At 43.7% G+C, this 18,208-nt stretch overlaps 2 protein-coding genes and 1 long non-coding RNA gene across 7 annotated transcripts; 2 read left to right on the forward strand and 1 right to left on the reverse strand.

Moving 5' to 3' along the window:
* Nucleotides 1–452: 452 nt before the first annotated feature.
* Nucleotides 453–7,332, forward strand: syngr2a (synaptogyrin 2a). Its single transcript, XM_090197379.1, has 4 exons — nucleotides 453–885; nucleotides 3,829–4,066; nucleotides 4,414–4,550; nucleotides 5,207–7,332. Exons 1-4 carry the CDS (start codon nucleotides 787–789, stop codon nucleotides 5,420–5,422), a joined length of 690 nt encoding a protein of 229 aa, XP_090053505.1. The 5' UTR covers nucleotides 453–786; the 3' UTR covers nucleotides 5,423–7,332.
* On the reverse strand, nucleotides 1,016–7,918 carry LOC149978991 (uncharacterized). The gene is made up of 3 exons (XR_016486072.1): nucleotides 7,762–7,918; nucleotides 4,385–4,809; nucleotides 1,016–2,891 (listed from the first exon to the last, which is right to left on the reverse strand). It is a non-coding gene; the product is annotated as an uncharacterized LOC149978991 (long non-coding RNA).
* A 9-nt stretch (nucleotides 7,919–7,927) lies between these two features.
* cant1a (calcium activated nucleotidase 1a) lies at nucleotides 7,928–18,208 on the forward strand. Of its 5 annotated transcripts, none has more exons than XM_021558978.3 (4): nucleotides 7,928–8,091; nucleotides 14,879–15,541; nucleotides 16,483–16,686; nucleotides 16,840–18,208. In XM_021558978.3, exons 2-4 carry the CDS (start codon nucleotides 14,890–14,892, stop codon nucleotides 17,208–17,210), a joined length of 1,227 nt encoding a protein of 408 aa, XP_021414653.2. In that variant the 5' UTR covers nucleotides 7,928–8,091; nucleotides 14,879–14,889; the 3' UTR covers nucleotides 17,211–18,208. The 5 variants fall into 5 exon arrangements, with proteins under 5 accessions (XP_021414653.2, XP_021414650.2, XP_021414652.2 ...); XM_021558975.3 differs by lacking the exon at nucleotides 7,928–8,091 and adding an exon at nucleotides 12,193–12,504; XM_021558977.3 differs by lacking the exon at nucleotides 7,928–8,091 and adding an exon at nucleotides 12,337–12,606.

An 18,208-nucleotide genomic window follows, 5' to 3' on the forward strand; every position in this document is an offset into this window, starting at 1 on the left:
AGGCCAGTGGAGGCTGCTGGGGGAAGAACGGACCATAATAATGTCTGGAACGGAGCAAATGGAATGGCATCAAACACATGGAAACCATGTGTTGGATGTATTTGATACCATTCCACCAATTCTGCTCCAGCCATTACCATGAGCCTGTCCTCCACAATTAAGGTGCCACCAACCGCCTGTGGATGCCACCATCATAGCCTATGGAAGGTGGTTGTTCCTAGGGGTATCATTGCAAATACTGCCTTGATGATGAGCTATAGCCTTGACAATAACGATGAATTATATATTATACACTATAGCCAGAATTATATTTTATCTTGCTCTCTTCCACACCATAATGTCAGCCACTAGGCTACATAAGCCTATCTATTATTCTCAAAGCTTGTGAAAATGAAGTTGATAACAAGTTAATAAAGATACAAGCCATTGTGTACACAATGGGGTGTGTGTAAGGGGACACAGACACATAGAGAGAGGATAGATGCTTATTTATTTTGTACAAACCCTTTGAAAATGTGTGATAATGTGACAATACTGAACACTATGGTCAAAAGGTCACTGTGAGAGTAGCAGTACCCCCATTTATTTGAAGCAATTATTAGTCCTATGGAGAAAAAAAATCATAGAGATGACGTGGTCATTGTCCGGGGCGGTTCTTTAACTTTTCAGGAAATGAGAGTGAAAACAAAACCACAGATCTGCAACTTCACAAATGAGACCTGCGCATAGTCATTTTCTAGCTGAAGTTGGGACATATTAATCGGCATAAAAATATATATATAAAAAATGGAATCTGGTGCCTATGGGGCCTCGCTGGCCGGAGGTGACTTCGATTTTATGAGCTTTATTAAACAACCTCAAACCATAGTCCGCATCTTGAGCTGGGTGAGTGATTTACTCTAGGTTGACAGCCAGCTAAGCGTGTTATCTTAGGAAACTTTTGAAGTAGCTAACGTTAGCTAGCTAGCAACCATAGCGAGCTGTCTGTTTAACTACAGTGCACATCACAGTTGTATTTTCTTTTTATGTAAAAGCTTTGCGCATCAAGGCAAGAAGACAACATGAAAGAGTTGTTGACCTGTTTTCTAGTTTGTGATGTTGTGGAAAAGTTGCGAATGACACTTGGCTAATGCTAGCTAACAGGCTATCCAGCTGTGTTCTAGTAGGGAACTTTTACTCGTGACCAGTTTAGCTGTGTCAACCAAACTAAGCGTTTTGCCAACTGTTGATGATGGTAGTTGTAAGCCTGCCAACGGCCAGCTTTTGAGCTACAGATGTTAGTAGCTTGCTGCTGTAACTTTAGCTCGCTGGCATGACGTGGAAGATGTTTGTTTAGCTACTATCTGATCAACTGTCAGTCTGACAGATCCACCACACCACACGGTCATCCCATCAACTTCCGTACCCCTGTAAAAGTTCTGCAAGGATAGCTGTGATGACAATTTGTTTGCATGCAACTATCTATATTATTATAAGATGGACAATATGTTTAGTTTAATGGGGAAAAACATGTTAATTGATGTTGCATTACACTTCAATGTCAAGAAGAGATCTTGGATGCACTGAGCTAGCTAACCAAAAGCTGAAGCCCTTGTGGAAAAGTCCCATTGGATACCAATCGGAAATCATCATGGGATACAGGTCATGGGGCCCCAGTTTGGTTGTTTTCACTTAAAAACCCCAATGGGGTGACCGAGGGGCAAGCTCAACGCAACTTGCCACTGCTCAGTTCACTTGCCCCAGGCAACCCAAAAAATTGACCCAGAAAAAAGATACATTTATTTTTCGTGTCTCTGTTTCACAATTTTCCTTCAATTCTTAAGTGGCTGATGTGTCTCACCGGAGAAAGCATCCGATCGAGTGAAACAGGCTACACATACAGGAGACAGAGGAGCACTATCTATCTGATGCTGTCTGGTCAAAAGGAGCATGACATTGTTGCCGCCTGTAGCATTGAATGCAAGGGAAGCCAGCAAGCATTTGGCTTCCCTTGATACAAATAAAATAATAGCCAATCAGCGTTGCGCTAAACTGAGTGAGCCCACACATTTCATCCACGCACTGCTATAGCTGTCCAAAGGGTTTCAATGGGAATTCCAATAGAATGCACATTTTGTGGTTGATCGAGTAGCCGACTACAGGTCGGCTTCATAAGGCTGTCCACATCCACTACAGGTCGGCTTCATAAGGCTGTCCACATCCACTACAGGTCGGCTTCATAAGGCTGTCCACATCCACTACAGGTCGGCTTCATAAGGCTGCCCACATCCACTACAGGTCGGCTTCATAAGGCTGTCCACATCCACTACAGGACGGCTTCATAAGGCTGTCCACATCCACTACAGGTCGGCTTCATAAGGCTGTCCACATCCACTACAGGTCGGCTTCATAAGGCTGTCCACATCCACTACAGGTCGGCTTCATAAGGCTGCCCACATCCACTACAGGTCGGCTTCATAAGGCTGTCCACATCCACTACAGGACGGCTTCATAAGGCTGTCCACATCCACTACAGGTCGGCTTCATAAGGCTGCCCACATCAGGTCGGCTTCATAAGGCTGTCCACATCCACTACAGGTCGGCTTCATAAGGCTGTCCACATCCACTACAGGCCGGCTTCATAATGCTGTCCACATCCACTACAGGTTGGCTTCATAAGGCTGTCCACCTCCACATCAGGTCGGCTTCATAAGGCTGTCCACATCCACTACAGGTCGGCTTCATAAGGCTGTCCACATCCACTACAGGCCGGCTTCATAATGCTGTCCACATCCACTACAGGTCGGCTTCATAAGGCTGTCCACATCCACTACGGGTCGGCTTCATAAGGCTGTCCACATCCACTACAGGTCGGCTTCATAAGGCTGTCCACATCCACTACGGGTCAACCCCTGAAATCATACCAAACATACACAATGGCTTGAAAGTTAAGCATTTCACTGTACTTGTGCTTGTGACAATAGAACTTGAACCCACACCCCTTGAAGTTATCCTCTACCGTTACGCCTCCCTCCAGACATATTACCTTTCATGTTTTTTTTCCCAGGACGTACTGTATGTCCTCGTGTGATTGGTTACAGGTTGTCTAACACTGTGCTACACCTGTCTTAGATGATAACAGGCCTATGTGATAATATGATAACAGGCCTATGTGATAATATGATAACAGTCTTCTATGATAACAGGCCTATGTGATAATATGATAACAGTCTTCTATGATAACAGGCCTATGTGATAATATGATAACAGGCCTATGTGATAATATGATAACAGTCTTCTATGATAACAGGCCTATGTGATAATATGATAACAGGCCTATGTGATAATATGATAACAGTCTTCTATGATAACAGGCCTATGTGATAATATGATAACAGTCTTCTATGATAACAAGCCTTTGTGATAATATGATAACAGGCCTATGTGATAATATGATAACAGTCTTCTATGATAACAGGCCTATGTGATAATATGATAACAGTCTTCTATGATAACAGGCCTATGTGATAATATGATAACAGGCCTATGTGATAATATGATAACAGTCTTCTATGATAACAGGCCTATGTGATAATATGATAACAGTCTTCTATGATAACAGGCCTATGTGCTAATATGATAACAGGCCTATGTGATAATATGATAACAGTCTTCTATGATAACAGGCCTATGTGCTAATATGATAACAGGCCTATGTGATAATATGATAAGTCTTCTATGATAACAGGCCTATGTGATAATATGATAACAGGCCTATGTGATAATATGATAACAGGCCTATGTGACGGACCCCAAGGTGTTCTAACTGACATGTTGTTGTCTCTTCAGATCTTTTCCATAGTGGTGTTTGCCACCATCACTGGAGAAGGCTATGTCAACCCTTCACTCCTGCCTGACACCAAATGCATGTTCAACAGGAATGACAGCGCATGCGGCTTCGGAGTGGGTATCGGAATTTTGGCCTTTCTCGCCTGCGTCGTCTTCATCATACTGGACGCGTACTTCCCTCAGATCAGCAACGCCAAAGAGAGGAAGAACATTGTCACTGTTGACTTGGTCTTCTCTGGTTAGGGGAAAACATTTGCTTGTGATACTCCAATGCTAAATCTGTAAGGCTGTAGTTTGGCACCCAGAACTGACACTTATGGACACATTTTTCAACGATAATCTTGGCAACACTTCATATGAATAGCTTCCTTACAATGCATTACAAGCAGGTTTATAATGCCTTATGCCATGCACAATTCACTATACTTAACAAGTTAGGTACTAAAGGTGCACTGCTTATGAACATCTATAACTACACTCATAGTGTAGTTGCTCATATGGCGTTATGAATGCACTTATAATGCATTAGGAAGAGGGAATTCGTAGGAAATGTTACCATAAACTTTACTTTCCCTCCTCTGTCAGGAGTGTGGACGTTGTTCTGGTTCATCTGCTTCTGTGTCCTGGCCAATCAGTGGTCTCACACCACCGAAGTAGCAGGCATCCCTGTCGACGCCGCCCGAGCCGTAGTGGCCTTCTCCTTCTTCTCCATTGTCACTTGGGTGAGTCAGTCTCTCTCTCTCTGTCTCTCTGTCTCTCTCGTCTCTCTTGTGTCTCAAATGTCATGTTACTATTTTAAACTGCTAGCTGGTCTGAGCGGTCGACAGTGAATGCCCTAACCCGCTAGTAATTAATGCTGATTGTTAGCGTTCTGACTTGCTACAGGCTGTCAGGCAAGAACAAGGCAGATGTGTCCTTTTCCAGAGCATTTATATATCTTGGTCACCACCACACACACACATAGAAGTCATCTTTGTGGTTCTATAAGGAAAGGAGAATACATGTACATATTAACAGTGATAATGCAGCTATATAATATGACATGTATATAGATTAAATAGTGTAGCATAGCATTTCAGACCCATATTCACATAACTACAGATGGGGAGAGGCTAATCACTGATGAGGCTGCCAGTCAGGATTCATGGCTCTGTCTCTTGTCCAGCTAGAGGTTTTCTAAATCAAGTGTGCAAGCGCACCAGGCATTCTAGAATCTTCTACTTATCTTACACATAACACTCTCTGGCAGTAATTGTAACATGCACATAATGCTCTACATCTGCATTGCTTGCTGTTTTAGGCTGGGTTTCTGTATACGTGCCTGTGACACGTGTTATGGGATTTTTCAAAACGTATTTACCAATATTTCCTCTCACAGGCTCTATTGACTACATTTGCTTATACAAGATATCGCCGAGGAGTGAGTGATCTTGACCAGGGCTACACAGACCCAGCCAAAGACTACAGCACTCCTTACCCATCCACCTCCGCCTATCCCCCGTACCCCACCAGTGGGCCAGAGGGCTACCAGCAGTCCCCTTTCACCCCACAAAACCAAGAGCATCCAGCACCATACCAGCCCCCGTCTTACTGAGGGACTGGCCCATTGACCAGATTTTTTTTTTTTTTTGGGGGGGGGGGGGGGTTTAAGTTGCCATTGGTGCCTGTAGCCTGGTCCCAGATCTGTTTGTGCTGTCTTGCCAACTCCTACGGTCATGCCAAACACAAAAAGATCTGGGACCAGGCTATGGTGCCTCAGCTATGTGGACTGATCTCAGCACTCCACTGGTCCTCTCCTTTCACCTAACTGTTTAAGTCTTAGCTGGTGTTGCGCTTACATAATGAAGGGTGTGCTGACATGATTTCAGTTGGTATTCATATTGTAGTTTAGGTTGTGAATGGATATTTTACTGCATTTTTATACATACAACTAGAGTGCCTGAGCTGAGCTTCAGGTAGAATCTAAGGAAAACTGTTACTAGGGTAAAACCTAGAATGCCATGGAAAAATACGAGATTCAGAGTGCCATCACCACTTGAGGTAACTGCCATATGTTCTTTCTGTTGTTCTCTGCACTGTTTGTCTTGTAACATATGTAATGCAGTCATGTGGACACTGAAGTTCAGATCAAACCACTAAAACATATGTCGCTGTCGCTGGGAACATTGCTTTGTATTGCAATTAATGAGGCTATGCTATGCTATGCTATGCTATGCTATGCAATGCTATGGACACACTGTATTTTTCTATGCTGCCTAAATCCAGTTATATGGTATAGTGCATATACAAATACCTTTTGATAATTTCAATGTATTTCAATGTTCTAGCCAGCCCAAGATATCAGAACTTATTGCCATATATCTTGAAATCAAATGTATTGCTAAATTATTGACAAATGAAGACTGTTTTTGTTTTTCTCTGCAAACCCATAATTTTATTTGTCCCAATAATGGGTGCACTGTCTGAAAAATGCTACCTTTAACGACTACTGTATATCAGTGCTTTTAAAAACCACCACTGAACTCACTCAGAGCCTATTTCCTGTACCCAGTTTAAACCTACTTCTGGACTGAAACTCACGCTGAATGGAAAAGCTCCATTGCAAGTAGATTTTCATCCAGGAATAGGTTTATTAATCTTGGTCTGGGAAACCAGACGTACATTTTTTGGGGGGTAAATTGGATAACGCGTTATCTTTCTGTCATGTGAATGTCATTTGTAGTACATGCTCCCAAGTCATGTTAACCCTTTCATTTGATCTTTATTGTAGTTTCAAACGAGTCTGTAATATATTTGGTAAACGAGAGTGTGTGTTTAGTATCAGGAACGCCCTCTCCTCAACTTGTTTGTCTCCTACCTTCATCTATTCCGAACCTGCCTGGGAACGGTTTTATTCAGTTCTGGTGTGTTCTTGTCCACGACACACACCTTTTCAGACAAACTCATATCAGAATTCTCATAGATGAGTTTAACAAAATACCATCTAGTAGGTAATATATACAGTATATTGAATTGTAATGGTATTGAAAGAAATTGAGTAGGCTGCCAGTACGTTACAATAAACTCTAGTGAACTATTAACATAATATATTTATAAAATAATACTTATAGGAGCAGTCAGCATACTACATTAGGACACACAACTGCAATGTGTTTTGACTACTAGTCTTCCTCAGGCAGTATTGTGATATTAGATTGAAAATTGTTATGTAAATGACCTATGCCCTTTAATCCTCCTGGGCATGACAATGACTTCCATACAGTACCCGAGTAAGAACCTTCCATCAAAAACGACATATGGTCCTGCCTTTGTTCTTGGTATATCTATGGTACAAGCTCATTTATTTACATTCTCTCTGATGAAGTGATCTCACCAATTATTATGCCCTCTGTCTTGGGTTTCAAGATAGCACTGAGCTTTGCAGTCTGTTGCACAAAGTGCCTTATAAAAGCCTACTACACCACCAACCGAACCTTTGCCAAATAAAGGCTTTTCCTGTTTGGAGACTGGCCCATTTTTTTTTTTTTAAAGAAGGGTGTATTCCAAAGGCAAATATTTGAGCAGCCGCTAAGGAGGGAGAGTAAAGGAGCCGGAGAAAAGTAGATAAGGTTTACAACTATAACTAGTAAGGCTATTTGTGCTCTCTCTGGGTGGGCCCTGTGTGTCACCTCTAGTTATGTTTCACATTGGACGCGGAGTTTACTGAAAACCGACATTGTGCAACATAAACATCCCATGACTCTTGTAAATTTTTCAATATATGCCAATGCCAGGAACCTTTCACTACTAGCATAGTGTGTGGTATTTGAAGTCTAGCACCGTCACTGCTATCACGGACATGAGCTTGTTCGACATTGCATGCGATTAAATTACCGACTGACTACAAGAAACCTTGCATCATAAATAACTACTGATCAGTCAGTCACACTTTACCCTGATACATTGCCTTTTTGTTATCCTCTCGAACACGGCAAATGATTTCAGATGTGCTGTTGTACCTGCATTGCAATGAAAGTTGCAAACAACAAACAGTTTACGCAAACAGCGCATAGTAATCCAGAATACTTTTCAATCCGTAGGCTAGGTAGATTTCGTTGCCTGGGCGGGACTTATTTTATACTGTCACTGAACACGGAAGTAGCCCATGGTTTCCCCAATGATGCAAACGATGGAGACTAAACACTGTATCCTAGATTTAAACGAAGCGGTGTTGTCGCCAATCAAACCATTATCGGACTGTTATTTGGCGGCATATCACTTGTAGTGAGTATCGTTCTAACATTATTTGTAACAGTTGCGCATCCATGAAGCTTCGTGTCGCCTTTATTTAATATTATCCGACAATTCTAGAGCATATCCTAGTTAAACGGGAGCACTCATATGTTGTCACATGTACTTCCCCTTTTCATGTTCGAATTAGGCCTACTCACTAATTTGTCAATAGTGTGATGATGGGGGCTCGAGTTGGCATGTTTTAAAATGCCTTATATATATATATATATATATACACACATAAAGATATGTGGACACCTTCAAATTAGTGGATTCGGCTATTTCAGCCACACCCGCTGCTGACAGGTGTATATAACATTGGCAGTTGATTGGCCTTACTGAAGAGCTCAGTGACTTTCAATTTGCTCCGTCATAGGATGCAACCTTTACAACAAGTCAGTTGTCAAATTTCTGCCCTGTCAGAGCTGCCCCTGTCAACTGTAAGTGCTGTTACTGTGAAGTGGAAACATATAAGAGTATGGCGCAGCTGAAAGTGGTATTTTTAAGCACATAGCGTGTAAAAAATAGTCTGTCCTGGTTACAAAACTCCACACCAAGTTCCAAACTGCCTATGGAAGCAATGTCAGCACAATAACTGTTAGTCAGGAGCTTCATGGAATGGGATTCCATGGCCGAGCAGACGCACACAAGCCTAAGATCACCATGTGCAATGCCAAGTGTCAGCTGGAGTGGTGTAAAGCTCACCGCCATTGGACGCTTCACCATCTGGCATTCCGAAGGACAAATATGGGTCAGGAGAACACTAACTCAACCCCATTGAACACCTTTGGGATGAATTGGAACTCTGACTGCGAGCCAGGCCTAAGTGCCCGACCTCACTAATGCTCTTGTGGGTGAATGGAAGCAAGTCCCCGCAGCAATGTTCCAACATCTAGTGGAAACCCTTCCCAGAAGAGTGGAGGCTGTTATAACAGCAATGTTCCAACATCTAGTGGAAACCCTTCCCAGAAGAGTGGAGGCTGTTATAACAGCAATGTTCCAACATCTAGTGGAAAGCCTTCCCAGAAGAGTGGAGGCTGTTATAACAGCAATGTTCCAACATCTAGTGGAAAGCCTTCCCAGAAGAGTGGAGGCTGTTATGACAGCAATGTTCCAACATCTAGTGGAAAGCCTTCCCAGAAGAGTGGAGGCTGTTATGACAGCAATGTTCCAACATCTAGTGGAAAGCCTTCCCAGAAGAGTGGAGGCTGTTATGACAGCAATGTTCCAACATCTAGTGGAAAGCCTTCCCAGAAGAGTGGAGGCTGTTATAACAGCAATGTTCCTACATCTAGTGGAAAGCCTACCCAGAAGAGTGGAGGCTGTTATAGCAGCAATGTTCCAACATCTAGTGGAAACCCTTCCCAGAAGAGTGGAGGCTGTTATAACAGCAATGTTCCAACATCTAGTGGAAACCCTTCCCAGAAGAGTGGAGGCTGTTATAGCAGCAATGTTCCAACATCTAGTGGAAACCCTTCCCAGAAGAGTGGAGGCTGTTATAGCAGCAAAGGGGGGACATACAGGCGCAATGCCAGTGGAAGTCTGCCAGTCTAACACTGCTGTAAAACCCATTATAAACCAACCACATGATCACACAGCACTGTAGGTAGAAGCAGTATCTAGTCTTGTCATTTATAACTGCGGGGATGTAAAAGACAAGGTCACACATCAGTAGGAAGATAGGCCTACTTTGAATAGTGACTGCTTGTATGTGAATATTGTCATTCAACACCATTTATCTACAGCAGAACATATTCAAAACAACTAAAATGCATAAACTTTTGCAATCAAAAACAACTTGAAACAACTAGGCCTAGAGACCTATTATAGTGACCTTAACCTGTCACCTAGTAGTCTCTAGACAGCTGGGATGCCTCCCACAATGTTGCTACCCGAGGTTAATCACCTGGCAACATTGTCAAGAGGTCTCGGATCTCTTGGCCTAACAGCTAAATTATTGAGTAGCTGGACCCGAGTTCGAGTCCCGGTCAGGGCTACCCCTGAATTTGCTAGCAGCAGGTACCATCACATGGTATGCTCAGTTGAAAGACAGAAAACAGTTAGTCTATGCTCATTCTGCAACCCCTGCCCAACAGCAGTCACTGTGGACCATTTATTGTCTTGACACATGTGTCCTTTAATGACATATAACCTTTGTAGTGCCAAAGTCCATTATATGGGGCGGCAGGGTAGCCTAGGGGTCAGAGCGTTGGAGCCTAGTGGTTAGAGCGTTGGACTAGTAAACGAAAGGTTGCAAGTTCATATCCCCGAGCTGACGAGGTATAAATCTGTCGTTCTGTCCCTGAACAGGCAGTTAACCCACTGTTCCTAGGCCGTCATTGAAAATAAGAATTTGTTCTTAACTGACTTGCCTAGTTAAATAAAGGTAAAATAAATATATGGCTGTTGAAGACCGTTTCTGCAGATGTTGCCTTTCTTTGAACATTTGCTAAGAGACAGTGGTTTACAATTAAAACCCATATCTGTGTGTAACTAACTTTCTCCTTTGCTTTATCCTGACATGGATGAAATTCTCAAAATCATATTTATTTAAAGTCCACTGAAAATCACTTTTAAAAGTTCATATTCTATTACCTCATAACTAAATAATGTTGTTGACTCGTATTTGTGGCCAAAGCATAAATTGGAGAAGAAAAAAAATAAATAAATATATATATATATATATATATCAGACAGATTGTTTCATATATGCTGGCTATATCCTCATAGAGGATAATGTAGCTGGCCAATCAGCAGTCTACTCATGTGAATATTTTTAATGACCAGCATACGCCCACACCATTCTGTTGTTGAGGTACGCCCACACCATTCTGTTGTTGAGGTACGCCCACACCATTCTGTTGTTGAGGTACGCCCACACCATTCTGTTGTTGAGGTACGCCCACACCATTCTGTTGTTGAGGTACGCCCACACCATTCTGTTGTTGAGGTACGCCCACACCATTCTGTTGTTGAGGTACGCCCACACCATTCTGTTGTTGAGGTACGCCCACACCATTCTGTTGTTGAGGTACGCCCACACCATTCTGTTGTTGAGGTTCGCCCACACCATTCTGTTGTTGAGGTTCGCCCACACCATTCTGTTGTTGAGGTACGCCCACACCATTCTGTTGTTGAGGTACGCCCACACCATTCTGTTGTTGAGGTACGCCCACACCATTCAAAAACAGAAAAGCTGCTTTTTAACATACTATTTTTTTTAAATACTCATATTGTAATTAATTATGAGTCAAATTTAATAGACATCTAGACACAATGGGCAATTACTTTAAAGTGCATTGGTGTGCAGGGAAACATATCATAAAGTCTTTAAAATGACACAAAGTCCATTCAAATGGATGATCAGAGTGGGTGGATAACAACGTAGACCTACTATAACGATATAAATATATATATATATATATATATATATATATAGTCCATGCATTGCAGACTTCCACTGTGGTTTTACCAGTCAACACTCCGCAGGTAACCTATTTGAGTAATATAGCCTGCTCCCAGGTCTGTTTTTGCTGTCTTGCTAACTGCTATTGTCATAGCACGAACAGATCTAGGGCCAGGCTACTTTGAAGACACCGCCATCATGACATGCTGTAATTGCATCGCAGACACACCTTGGTGTGTTCTCAGGTCTAAAGTTGTCATAGTGATAGGAGATTGTCTTTTTGGTAATGGCTGATACTAGATCAGTGAATTTTCAACCTTGACCTTTGTGCATGTGTGCACTGCAAGCATAGGTAAAGTCAACAGATTGTGCCTCTAGTCTGGCCTCATCCCATACTGTCTGTTCTGTAGCCTCTAGTCTGGGATCGTCCAATACTGAATGTTCTGTAGTCTGGCCTCGTTCCATACTGTATGTTCTGTAGCCAGGCTATAGTACCGTATGGAACGAGGCCAGACTACAGGCTACAGAACATACAGTATGGAACGAGGCCAGACTACAGAACATACAGTATGGAATGAGGCCAGACTACAGGCTACAGAACATACAGTATGGAACGAGGCCAGACTACAGGCTACAGACCATACACAATACACAATATGTTGACTGTACCTAGGCTTGCAGTCTATACATGCACAAAGGTCATGCAAGACAAGAGTGGTGAAGAGTAGTTGTCAATTACCTTGCTAGGTTTTCCCCTTTGGACTTGCGGTGGTTAATCAATACTAATCCCCCAAGTCTAGTTAAAGTTCACCACCGTTGTTGTTACCCTTAGTCACGGTTGCACAGCCAATCCCTTTCAGCTGATAACTAAGGAGTTCACTGCTCAGCATACAATTAACTCTAGGGCAACGGAAGAGTGTAGCTGGTCCATTGGTGCGGTTGTGGAATTGAGATGACAGTGGGCCAGCATTCAGGAAGGAGAAGGAGGAGAAGAAAGGGTAACTCCATACTACCAGAATCTTGTTTGTTTCAGTGACAGCAGATCCTGCATGGACTCTGTGGTTTGAGGAGTTTGTTGTGAGGTACTATATGGAGAAGAGGTAACTAGGTCCCAGATCAGTTTGTGCGTGCTTGCTTATACCTCACCTACTCCTATGTATGGCATGACAATGACCATAGGATTTGCTCTAGAGCCCGAACAGATCTGGAACCTGGCTAGAGGAGAGACATGTTGGAGATATGTACTATAGTGTGTGATGTCTGTAGTGTCTAGTTGGGATTCCATCCATCAGAGATACTTTACCCTGTAATTGATGCCGTGTGTTTGAGGACCTACATGCTCACACCTCAGGCACTTCTTAGTGTGAGTGCACAAACAACAATCTGTTTTCTGGTGATTTAGTTTCAACCAGCTGATGTGTGCGTGCCTGTGTGTTAGACTAGCATGCCGGAGAGGGAAGTCTGCCACAGAGCAGAGAGTCTCAGGGTGTCATAATGGACTTCTGTTTGGCTGGGGGCCCTGGCCACAGTCCTGGTATAAAAGAGCCTTTGAGCAGAAGAGGGGCTGCTGCTGCTGGCTTTAGAGACATTATACCCTGGTCACAGGATGTGTCGCTCCTGGAACCGACTCAAAGTGAGGTCACAAAGATTTTCTTGAGGGTGTACATGCTGGTGTATTTCTGAGAGCACATTTCAAATGGATGCTTCATTCGATTTCGATACTGCCTTTCACCCCGATTCACATTTGAGATTTTCTCAGTTAACATTTAGGCTATGCCACATGCATTTCTTTCTCCTCCGTAATGAATCTAGATCTGAGTACCTCCATGACGATATCAAGAATAGAAAACAATTCTAACAGTTCTGATTGGTCTAATTAATTCTACACTCAACCAATGAGTTGAGCCAGAGTCAGAATACTTGAAAATTCGTCATTGGTTTTGCTTCCCTGATTGGTTAGAGATGATCCAATCACTGATTACTATGTTTTGTACAATACCCATCATTTTGACATTACCACAAATGACTTTAACGATGGCGGTCTCAGACTGAAGTATGTATCAAACATAGAGAAGCTGAAGAATTCAGTTTGAATCATCAGCCAACATTTAGGCTACATTGAGTGTATAATAAATTTTTTCAGATGTATGGAGACAGTTCTATCAAAAAAGCCACCGATAATGCTGTGGCAAATGGTTTCTTATTTAGATGTACCAAAACGTAGGCAGGATTGCATTTCCTCATTCTGTCGCCTGTTGGCTTTCTCTCTCACGAGTGATGTTGATTGAGTATCTGATAAGCAGAACACATGAACACATGAGATTTGCTACTGAGATTAGGTCCCTCTGGGATAATGAATCCAAATCTAATTTTATTGGTCACATACACGTGTTTAGCAGATGTTATTGCAGGTGTAGCGAAATGCTTGTGTTAATAAAGACTACTCTACCTGTTCACCACTTGTTAGCTTAGCCAAATCCTAAAACTAGGCTAGTTTTTAAACACCCTCATCTGACTGAGAGTTTTGAGTGCCAAGGTTTTGGGGGTGGTTTCCGGGTGTCTACTTGCTACCTTTCCTGCTTTACCTGTTCACAACGACATATTGTCCCATTTTATGTCACTGAATGGGCCACACCCAGGCTCCACGTCAACACACTGCCTGCACACCTGTGGCCAGCTTCTATTGGTCTCACCTGTAGCTACCGCTTCTTCCTCCTTCACAGCAGAACTGAGCTGTGGGATGCTCATTGGTTGTACATAGACATTCTCTTCAGGATCTGCAAGCTAGTGTTCTTTCAGTGGTCTGCTATATGGACAGACGTCAGCCTTAAAGAAGAACGTCCTTGTGAGCAGAGATTCTATCATTATTTTCAGTTTTTTACAGGCAACCTGGATCTGAATGAAGCTGGTGTGTATTGTATACTGTTGTCTGGTGTGAAATCTCACATTATTTATTTGAATGTTTATGTACTGATTTGGTGTTTCACTGATGGCATGTTAAATCAAAACACCTAATCCATGTGACCTCTTCAAGGAGTTCTTCAGCGGTTGTGGGGTTGTTATAGTGCCGTCAGATTCTAAAGCTGCTATATTTCTAGATACACATGATGATTGAGAGTCGTGAGACTTGTGAAATATTCTGCAAGACTGATTGTCTATAGGATCGAGGCCAAAGTCACAACAACAATACATGGTTATCTAACTACTGGTGAGAGTGAGTGCGTTGAGTGAGTGAGTGGGTGAAAAGGAGGCGAGGAGAGGAATCAAGGAAATACAATTGAGATTCTACCTGTGTACTGTAGCTGAGGAGGGCAGCCTTTCCCTCAAATCAGACCTCTGACCCCTCCATTCTCCTCTCCTTAACCTTTTCAGATCCCTCCCCCATGCCTGTTTCTCCAGGCTACACCCAACTGGAGCAGAATGATCCGTCTATGAACCCCCTGCGCATCTCAGTCGGAGGACTTCCCATGTTGGCCTCCATGACCAACACCCCAGACCCCCGATTCCGCCTCAATTTGAGGGCCATCGTAGCCCTGGTCCTGGCCATTGCCCTGGTCCTCCTCTACATGCACCTGAACCCAGGCTCCTACTCCGAGGTCCCCAGCTCCCGTAACTGGAAGTCTGGCCACACGGGGATGGCGGTGGACGAGGTGGCCGACCGCTACAATGACACTTACCCGCTCAGCACCCCCGAGCGGACGCCGCAGGGCACGCGCTACCGCATCGGGGTCATTGCCGATCTGGACACGGACTCGCGCAGCGACAAGAAGCTGACGTGGTTCAGCTACATGCGCCGGGGCCACCTGCTGGTGTCGGAGAGTGGCACCAAGGTGGCCGTGGAATGGGACGCGGAGAGGGTCCTGCTGGAGAGCCACCTGGCGGAGAAGGGCCGGGGCATGGAGCTGTCAGAGCTGGTGGTGTTCAACGGGAAGCTGTACAGCGTGGATGACCGAACGGGCGTGGTCTACCACATCGACGGCAGCAAGGCTGTGCCCTGGGTCATCCTGCCTGACGGGGACGGCTCCGTCTCCAAAGGTCAGTGAGGTAGATGAGCCAAATTCAAGTGCAGAATCGATTCCTAGGCACTCCTGTAGATCTGAAAGGGTTGAATAAGTATGAATTCTATGGTAATTGCTTCATCTTGCCTTCTAATAGGGTAGATTGAATTTTCACCATATTGCTGACACCTATTTAATCCCTCTCAGTGAATATGGAGTAGGGGTTAGGGGTGGATTTGGGATTGTGTGAGTGTCTCACTGTGTAGACCAGGCAGGCAGATTTGGAACTTAATCTGTTTATTTACTCTAAGGAGTCTGTTGAAGAACCTCATCTGGGGTAGACCACAACCATGGAAATGGAATTTGTTGGATCTCATTCTCATTTGTAAACACTTGAGTGTACAAAACATTAAGAACACCTTCCTAATATTGAATTGCACCCTATTTTGCCCTCAGAACAGCCTTAATTCGTCGGGGCATAGACTCTACAAGTTGTTGAAAGTGTTCCACGGGGATGCTGGCCCATGTTGACTCCAATGCTTCCCACTGTTGTGTCAAGTTGGCTGGATGTCCCTTGGGTGGTGGACCATTCTTTATACACACTGGAAACTGTTGATCATGAAAAATGTCTTGTCCATTCAGCCCCTGAATGGCACACATACACAGTCCATGTCTCAAGGCTGAAAAATCCTTCTTTAACCTGTCTCCTTCCCTTCAGCTACACTGATTTGAAGTGGATTTAACACAGGACATCAATAAGGGATCATAGCTTTCACCTGGTCAGTCTATCTCATGGAACAAGCAGGTGTTCCTAATGTTTTGTTCACTCAGTGTATGTGTCCTTTATATGCCAAGTGGGAGAGTATATTTCTCTTAAATACTTTTTTACTCTTTGGTGCATTCACACGGTCTGTACAGTAGTTCAGTGAATCATCAAATCTTGATGTGTGTCCCAATGACCCTCTTTCCCTCTTTCAGGGTTCAAAGCGGAGTGGCTAGCAGTAAAGGACGAGCACTTGTACGTGGGTGGCCTGGGGAAAGAGTGGACAACCACCACGGGGGAGGTGGTCAACAACAACCCTGAGTGGGTAAAGGTGGTGGGCCATCGGGGGGATGTGCAGCACCAGAACTGGGTCCCCAAGTACAACCTCCTGAGGTCCGCAGCTGGGATCGAACCTCCAGGTGAGAGCTGCAGGGTTGAAAATGCTAACCATGCTAACGCTAACTGCAAAGGCTATGCAGACTGTGTTAGCCTAGCATATACAGTTAGAGTTACCCCTGCAAACTATTAGCATTCTCTATGATATTCAGATTCTCATGACATTCTCTCCCCAGGTTACCTGATCCACGAGTCGGCCGCGTGGAGTGACAGCCTGCAGCGCTGGTTCTTCCTCCCACGCCGCGCTAGCAAAGAGCGCTACGACGAGACGGCCGACGAGCGCCGTGCTGCCAACCTCGTCCTCAGCTGCTCGCCGGACTTCAAGGACGTCACCGTGAACCGGGTGGGCCCGCATATCCCCACACACGGCTTCTCCTCTTTCAAGTTTGTCCCCAACACGGACGATCAGATCATCGTGGCTCTCAAGTCGGAGGAGGACGCTGGGAAAATCGCCTCGTACATAATGGCATTCACACTGGACGGCCAGATCCTGTTACCTGAAACCAAGATAGGAGACGTGAAGTATGAGGGTCTGGAGTTCATTTAGGAAACAAGGACATATAGTAGCTATGTGGAACATAGTTGTTGACATTCCATGCACTCAAAAGTTAACTTGCTGCTTGTTAATTGACTGTGAAGACGACACGCAGCCCAATCGATCAATCACGGATCAGAAGCCATTTTGATGTGACCTGAGGTAAGCATCAAACGGAAGAAAACAGACTGAAACAGGGAGGGAGGGGCTACCTGTCATTTTTTCATTTTATGTTGCAAAACATTAAAAATAATAATTTAGTTGCATGCCCTAATGAACTCAACTCAAGGTTTCAGGGCCAAGACATTATTTTCAGTAAATGGGAGCCGAGAGTAGCCTAGGCTACCTGAACAAAGTCCTCTAGTTGAGGATGTCCTCTTGATGGCCATCCTCTACCTGGGCCAACGGCTGTCTTCTAAAGTAATGTAGACTTTGTCAGAATGAATGTACAAATTATCAGTTCATCTTAAACTGTGATTTAACTCATAAAATGCAGATACTGTACATCCAGGAACTAATGGATTTGTTGTATTTTCCCCCCAATGTATATCACAGTTTCGTCTTAGTTTTTACTACATGACATCATATACTTCAGGACACTATACCCTACGTCAGGGATCATCAACTAGTTCAGCGGTGGGGTGATTTTGTTCTGGAGCGGATGGTCGGTGGGCCAGAACATAATTACAAATCATTTGTAGACTGGAAATTGACCACATGAAGCCCAAACAGATATATTTGACTAAAACGTGATCATTTCAAACCGTGCTTACATTTGTATATGATCACGTGTCTCTCTATTGTGCGGGGGAATACCTGGGAACAGATTTCCACAATGAAAATCACTTGGAGATGATTTGCTGGTGTTTTTAGTCTTTTATGTCCAGCTTTATGTGGCTCCATTGACCTTTATGAAAATATGTTTTTTAAAGGAATATAGAACAAGAGCAGAATCTCACATCATCCTGTTTTGTTTTACTGCTGTTTGTTGAGTAAAATCTATCTCGATA

Source organism: Oncorhynchus mykiss, chromosome 13 (assembly GCF_057628025.1).
Source record: "Oncorhynchus mykiss isolate SJ-2025 chromosome 13, ASM5762802v1, whole genome shotgun sequence".
Lineage (NCBI taxonomy): Eukaryota > Metazoa > Chordata > Actinopteri > Salmoniformes > Salmonidae > Oncorhynchus > Oncorhynchus mykiss.

Coding starts and splice junctions, on each gene's coding strand:
- syngr2a (XM_090197379.1), top strand. CDS start 787: ATGGAATCTGGTGCCTATGGGGCCTCGCTGGCCGGAGGTGACTTCGAT. Junction 4,067..4,413: donor TGTTGACTTGGTCTTCTCTG/GTTAGGGGAAAA, acceptor CTCCTCTGTCAG/GAGTGTGGACGTTGTTCTGG. Junction 4,551..5,206: donor TCTTCTCCATTGTCACTTGG/GTGAGTCAGTCT, acceptor TTCCTCTCACAG/GCTCTATTGACTACATTTGC.
- cant1a (XM_021558975.3), top strand. CDS start 12,459: ATGACAGTGGGCCAGCATTCAGGAAGGAGAAGGAGGAGAAGAAAGG. Junction 12,505..14,878: donor GAGAAGGAGGAGAAGAAAGG/GTAACTCCATAC, acceptor TAACCTTTTCAG/ATCCCTCCCCCATGCCTGTT. Junction 16,687..16,839: donor AGCTGGGATCGAACCTCCAG/GTGAGAGCTGCA, acceptor TTCTCTCCCCAG/GTTACCTGATCCACGAGTCG.